A 6,931-nucleotide genomic window follows, 5' to 3' on the forward strand; every position below is an offset into this window, starting at 1 on the left:
TCCGTGGGCTCTGAGATTATTTTCGGCGAAAGCGTCTGCTAGCCTATGCAGTTGCAAGAGACTGTGGAGCCGATCCGCAAAAAGAGCCTCCCGTGCTTTATTCTGCTGGAGGGGAGCCAACGCTGCATCGCTTACGACTGTAAAGAGCCCTGGAATCGGGATCGTCGGGAAGGGTGGTCCAATTGCGGCAAGACGGCTGCACTTTGTCGCGGGTGACGGCTGTGGGACCCTAGCCGCACCACGGAACACCGCCCCTGCCGGAAGTGGCCCCGGGAAAGCACGTGGCTTCAAGAAGTTAGCCGCCCCTAAGTATGCTACAGTAAACGAGGCGGGACACTCGCTCCTGACTACGCCCATTACATTCCGTGAGGCCCTGATGGACAACGGATAGCCCGTTGGTCTGATGTGTCGGCCCTCAAGCAAAGCAGTAGCTGAAATATCCCATCGGGCGGAGGCAAAGTCTCCATAGATAGAAGAGCTTGACAGCCGAGTATCTTCCTTCGCGTCGTGAAGACGGGGCAGTTCACCAGTTCGGTGTGGAGCGATCTGCGGAGCTGCTCCAATGTCGCCGCTCCTAGTTGTCGGGTAAGGCTCCAGTGGAGAGAGCAGTCCTTCGACTCGTAGGGCGCTAAGGTAGCGGTGAATAAGGACTTCCTCCATAAGCTGCTGCATCTTATCCGCTGCATAGTTACCACATAGGCGCTCCAGGCCTCCAGGGGAGCTTCCCGCGTTTCCACCACTGTGTCCGAAGGCCTCGAGGAATAGAAGGCTCTTGCAGCAGTGAGACAACCCCCCACTGTCGAATCCGCAGCCGACCTTTCCTGGTTTTCCTGGAGTAGCAAGGTCCGGCAAAACCGTGGACCGTACCGGGGACTCCTGCACCCTTGTAGACGTTGCAGGAGTACTATCAACTGCTGTCAAACATGCTGCTCCAACAACAGACCCTTCTGCCTGCGAAGCAGGCGAGCGCACACAGCGTGAATTGATTGTCTGAGAGAGGAACGAAACGATAGAGCTGTACAACTGAACACGCAAAGCACCAAGATGTCGTTGTGCTTCGGCCGCTTGAAAAGGTCGTCGGAGCTGGAGAACTGGAGAAGAAGTCAGGCTGGAGGCGAGCAGAGGTGCGGGAATCCCAAGGATTCCTGCAGCTTCGTCGAGGACTCGGGCCGGTCCCACCTGCACGCAAGCAGTCACGGAATGTGCAGAAGAAAGCGTCGACTTGAGGAACGGCCGGAATACTGGTGCACGGTGCCAGACAGCCCTGTGCCTGCGGATAAACTCTACTTGTAGACCCCTGTTCCTGAGTCACCGGACCCGACGAAGAACGGACTGTAGGTGATACTAGGACAATCGAAGGTGGGGTCACTTAATCCCGGTCAGCCGTACCAGCAGCAGCACACAGAAAAAGCGCCAGGAAACGTCGATACTTCCTCGTACGGCACGTCTGGCTTGTTCGAAAACACCTGGGGCTGACCCTGTGTCTCTGTCCACGTGGAACAAGGAAACTACGGGGAACCCAGGCGCGCCCAGACTGACTGCGGGATCACGGGCCAACCTACCGCCTCTTAAACGGGTGCCGCGCATCTGGCGCAGTGTCGCAGCGCAGCGGTGAGGTAATTTCTGTCGATCAGAGTTGCTTGATCGTGGCAGCCAATAGGACAGCAAGCCAGCAGAGACGTTGCGCGGCCGCAGACCAAAAAATATCGCATACCAAAGCGGCCGACAGATCACACTACGCCTCACTCGAAGTGCGCCGTGATAGGCGCCCAGGGGTGAAGCGCCATAGCTGGTTTCGTGATTCACCCCGAGGTCTTACCCGGCAGCGCTCGTGATCATCGTCAAACTTGTGACGCTCTTCTGGCAACTCGTAGAAGGCGTCGGTGACGCCAGATTTGGAGTTCTCTGTCGGCGTCTGATCTTGAAAAGTGAGTTGACCGCAGCACTCGATGAAACGCAGAAGGCTGAATAAAAAGCGTTTCTCTTGCTCACCGACCCCCACAGTGTCAAGTGCCCATCCTACCAGCTCGGCACCCGTCAGCCCCTGAAGCTCTGACTGCAGATCGTCCAGGAGATGTCCTTTTTCCTCCGCCGTTTCACAAAGTGCTGGGATACGCATCTTGACGGCACAGCGCTCCGAAGAAAAATGCTGCAGCCAGTCGAGACTCCTCACCTCTCTTCTCAGAAGCGATGCTACTGCCGTGACTTCGGCTTCGTTGGCCGCCTCTTCTCCGGCCAACTTGCCCTCAGCAGGAGTCTCGTTGGTCCCGAGTAACTCGAAGATATGGAACTTCTCTTTACACTGAGCGCGCAAATGGCATCCGTCGAGGGCGACGGGGTATACCCGGATCTGGATGCGCTCATTGTCGTTGCAGGGGGCCCGACAAGCTTGATGGCGAGCGGGACCAGATCTGATGCGAAGTTCTACACCGATGCAGCACCGAGTCGACGACGAATTCTCCTCAGTCTTCGCGTGCAAAAATGCGCGGATCAGTACGTTAATCGCCACTAGCCGAGAGAAGACAAGCACGTCTTCTTTTGCCAGGATGCGGTTCGTGTCGTCTGTCACCTTGGTCCCGCGGCAGGGGCTGTTGTTTCCGACTGAGACATTTTCTCTCACACGGAAGAGCGCGCCATCGGTTAGAAGTCTCCAGACCGCGTAGCTGACTGCGCGCGTACGCACAAAGGTTTTTCCGCCACCACTGGGTCCCACAACCACAGCCACTTGGACATCCGGCGCCACAGAGATGGCAGATGCGCTTTGGCCACACTGGCATTCTTTCCGCAGGATAGTTTCCTTCAGCACTTCAGAGCCAACACGCGCTAGCGGCAGGGTACCACGGAGCCGCCGACACCAACCAGTTCTGTGCCAGCGGTCCTCCACATACCCGGAGACACCTTGCGAGGAAACACGCTCCTTCGCATCTGTTTCGGCAGGGCAGGCCGTGTTCCGGCCTGAACATTCTCCCTGTTGTACTGGAAGAGAGGTGACAGTTTTTCGCTGGACGCGGCCTCCACAGGACGAAGCGTCACAGCAGTCCAAGACGTTTTCATCATGGCAAAAGACAGGGGTGAGAGACGAGGACAAGCGTTCAATGAGCTGATCGACGACAGCAAACGGGTGAGGCCGCGGCCCATCGGCGCCTTCCCGTTTTGCGCATCGAATGGGTGACGCTGACGTCCTGATGTGATCTGGGGACTCCGAGGAAGCGCTATCCGTTTGACTGGCGCATCCAACTCGTGTCCTCGAATCCCGGGCAATTCTCGAGCTGCCCCCGGGTACGTCAGCTTCCCCGGCAGCGGGCACGAAGCAAGAAGGCAGGATCACGAGCACCTGGCCTGTCCAGAAGCTTGCGAAAGGAAGATCGAGATGGGGAAGAAGAGCAGGACTCTCCACGAACCTGTCGGACGCTCTCCCGCTGACAGCGCCCCGGCGGGTATGCATTTCGAAAGCGGTGAGATGCCACAACAAATCCTGGGATGGCTCCATGTGCTAACACATTGCAGCTGGTTCAGACGACGATGCCGAGTGGCATAGCCGGTCAGGCCGAGGCTCGCTAGAATTAGCTGATACAGGCGCCGCGCCACATCTCTGGAGAACAACCTGGCGTGCGGCGCCGCTGTCAGAAAAACTGCTGCATTCCCGGCGAGGCTGCTAAATGGGAAACCTAAAACTTCCCCTCTCATAGTTTGCGAACAATTCGGCTCCTGCAAGCTCTTTGCATGGTTCGGGGATCTGTCAAGGCACTTGGAGCTGGCTGCCTGTCTATCACTCCCCCTTGCCGGCTGCCAATGCTCGCAGGCTGACTACGGGCTCTAGTAACGGGGAACAGACCGAACAGTTTCGCCGTTCCCGAATGAGTGTGTGACGGACATAAGTCCCCCGTGTGACGTGGGACTTATTCCACACCAGCTTGAGCCCTTGTCACGAGCGATCTGGCAAAAGAATGTCGGCACACTGTACACGACAACCACGGGTCACTGCAGTAGCTGGCTGAGTCGCTTGTGCTCGAGTCACAGTTTAAATAAAGAACTCAGGAGTAAGTTTCAGCCTTCCAGTAGCAGCGATCCGGCGGAGCCGTGGCACTCGAGATCTGTGAGCAGAAGAGCGAGACCTACCAGACGGGCACGCCCTCGACGGCTCTGATATCAGAACATTTTTTCCTCTGCTTGTCTTGGCACACTATTTCACGCCAGGGCTATCACGGACGGCAAGGGAATACGTTAAACCGAAGTACTGAAATGTCCAATAACTGCTATAGACCTGCCGTGCCTTGGGATCTTGAACGGGCAGCGACAGCACCACATCAAGTGACGTTTGATCAGTTCTGTCCATTCACCACCCGCGTCTGCCACTAGTGCGGATGTTCGTGAATCTTTCTTTCATGGCGACTGCAATTCTCAAATACACCATCGGAATTGTCGCATACTTGCGGAGGGTGTCATCGGAAAGTACAGAGGCATTCATGGACGAGGCAGGACAGAAATGCTTGACTTCATAGAAATGACAGTTTAGACAAGACGGCGTATTTCTTCGAGCTGCGACGAGACACCACGCGTCATTCGAAATGAAACTGCGCCACAGAGCAATGCGATGACGACATGAAAACTGATAACAGCAGCCGCACAGTAGTAAAAAGCAACCGCCTTCCATTCTTCGCAACTCTCTTCAATCGCCAAGGCTGAATTTCGTCTCAGTGTTCGCGTTGAGCTGGTTAAAACATAAATTCCCCAGCCGGCAGTTACCGAATCTACAAAAGCCATAGACAGGGTGACCACCGCAAAAGTTGTCCAGTACTGCTCCGTCCCCCACGTCTGGCAAGACAGCACCGAGAAGTAGAAGAACATGGAAAAGGCGACTGCTGCACGCACGGAAACAACGGCAGTTCACACTAGGACTGTTTAGTGGGATGTAATGTGTGCGAAGTGAAATCCTAACTGCTGTTGTATACGTCAGCTAATAGGCGTCCCACTCAGAAGGGTTTATGATCTTTTCTTTCACGCAACGGCGTGGCCATAAGTCACCCGCCGCACCCTACAGTATCTGTTCTACTGTGCAGTAGCACGTCCCCGCACAAAGTGTAGGGAGACCTTATACCGTCGCTCACCGCCACAGACTGCGCAGTATGAGGCGTTAGCCGACAGCAAAGAACAAAACATATCCGTAATGCTTGGGAAGGTGAAGGTGAAGCCGGCCATCAAAAAGAGAAGGAGGTGTGCTACGACAAGGGCAACCATCCAGCCCCGAACGGGGTTCTGCAGTAAAGGAGCTGGCCCACCGCCGGCGGGCTTTGTCCACAAGTACTTGAACATCATCTTTACGACAGCGGAATTTCCCTAATTCGAAGGCGCGCTCCTTAGCAGGCTTCCCTCCAGGCCGATCTCCCTACGACGGAGGCTCTGCTGCAGATAACAATATGGACTCTTTTTGCCCGCAAGATAAGCGTTTCGTATAGCCAACCCTCGGTGACGAGATTCAAGGGAAGTTGCCGAAAAAGGGGTGAACGGCAACGAGAGCACCTCCCACGTTGATGCGAAGCTCAGATCACGTCAGAGCCCCATCCCGGATTCACGCAGGTGCCACTCTTTTAGCGGGACAGATACCGGGATTGCTCTTCGGAAAGTCTGCTGCCGCCACGAACAACACACGAGAAGTTTCTAGATCTCGTCTGCTCAGCAAGATCTGAAACAAAGAGACGTATGGAGCTGCTCGTCTTTCTTGTGAATGACGCGGAGCTAACTGCGCTGCACGGGAAGTACAGAAAACGAGTCCGCGTAGCAGCGGGAAGTCTGAGACCGCTGCCCAGCGTGGCCAAGCAGCCCTAAGATTCAGCAGGCGAAACAAGCTTCGACTCCCTTCCGTTTTCCAATAGGTTCATCTCCATGAATCGTTTCTCGGTCGACCGGTCTCTCGTGCAAGCGACCTGACAAATTCTGTAGCCTCGTGCTTCACCGCTTTGCCACTAGCTCTTTTTTCGCCCTCATCGAGCTGATCCGCCATCAATATCTCGGGACGATACGTTTGCTGCTGCGCCTAGTCTTTCCTAGTCCGCTTTGGATACGCTGTGCAGCCTCCACGAGACGCGTCCGTTCTGTGGCAATTTGGTTTGCTCATTTTCGCAGCTCGTGCTGTAGTGATTTATCAGGAGCGCCTACCCCGCTCAGCTATCAAAGTACTACCCCCGCGCATTTCTCCCTTGATAGAGTGTCAGAGTAAAAAACGGGAAACGTCGCCGGCCCGACAAGCGGACTGGCCCGCTTCTGTGACGGCAGTTGCGGTGATTGCCGACTGCTGGCGCTTCAGAATCATATCAGTTGCAGTTTCCGGTCCGACCACGCAACTGCGTTTGTCGGCATCTACTAGGAGGCGGGACTTGGAGGAATCAACCAGTACTGCGTAACCCTGATCTGCGCTGATCTTTTCCTGGCCTGGTCCCTGCGGAAAGAAGTTGCGTGACTATTTCTTTACATTCCCTTGCTCGTTCACGCTCAAAAGTATCAGCTGCTCTACGTATCGCGTAACAGTGTGCCAAAAACTGCGCGTCTCCAATGCTTTCCGCGCAACGGTGTGGAAGCTTCTTTTCTTTGGGTTCATCAGCTTCTGCGTGTAGCGTGTCCCAGTTGACCAAGGAAGTCATCAAGGCACTTTGTCTGGATGACGCGTATTGCACGCGTCGCGCCAATATCGGTGGTTGGCACTTGTTTGGCGTACTGTGCTACGGAGGTAAGTTCTTGGTCAAGCATGGACTCAGTGGTCTCTCTACATACAACAATCATAGAGAAATCCGACATATGCACCTGAGCCATGTTCAGTGTGCGGGGCCGATACAGGCAGGATTCAGTCGTCCACGCCCTCCCGCCCTCATACGTACGGCGCGGCCAATTTCGACGAGCACGCGAAGCCAAAAAGCGATTGCCTGAGAGAGCCCTG

General features: G+C 55.4%; 2 protein-coding genes across 2 annotated transcripts; one reads left to right on the top strand and one right to left on the bottom strand.

The window, feature by feature from the left end:
* Window positions 1–109: 109 nt before the first annotated feature.
* Window positions 110–3,828, top strand: CSUI_002315 (uncharacterized protein). Its single transcript, XM_068062517.1, has one exon. It carries the CDS (start codon window positions 2,748–2,750, stop codon window positions 3,102–3,104), a length of 357 nt encoding a protein of 118 aa, XP_067925509.1. The 5' UTR covers window positions 110–2,747; the 3' UTR covers window positions 3,105–3,828.
* A 684-nt stretch (window positions 3,829–4,512) lies between these two features.
* CSUI_002316 (uncharacterized protein) lies at window positions 4,513–5,337 on the bottom strand (the record flags this gene model as incomplete). Its single annotated transcript, XM_068062518.1, has 2 exons — window positions 5,109–5,337; window positions 4,513–4,862 (listed from the first exon to the last, which is right to left on the bottom strand). The coding sequence occupies exons 1-2, from the start codon at window positions 5,314–5,316 to the stop codon at window positions 4,513–4,515; spliced, it is 558 nt and encodes a 185-aa protein (XP_067925510.1). The 5' UTR covers window positions 5,317–5,337.
* Between the last annotated feature and the right edge of the window lie 1,594 nt (window positions 5,338–6,931).

Source organism: Cystoisospora suis (assembly GCF_002600585.1).
Source record: "Cystoisospora suis strain Wien I chromosome Unknown contig_980, whole genome shotgun sequence".
NCBI lineage: Eukaryota > Apicomplexa > Conoidasida > Eucoccidiorida > Sarcocystidae > Cystoisospora > Cystoisospora suis.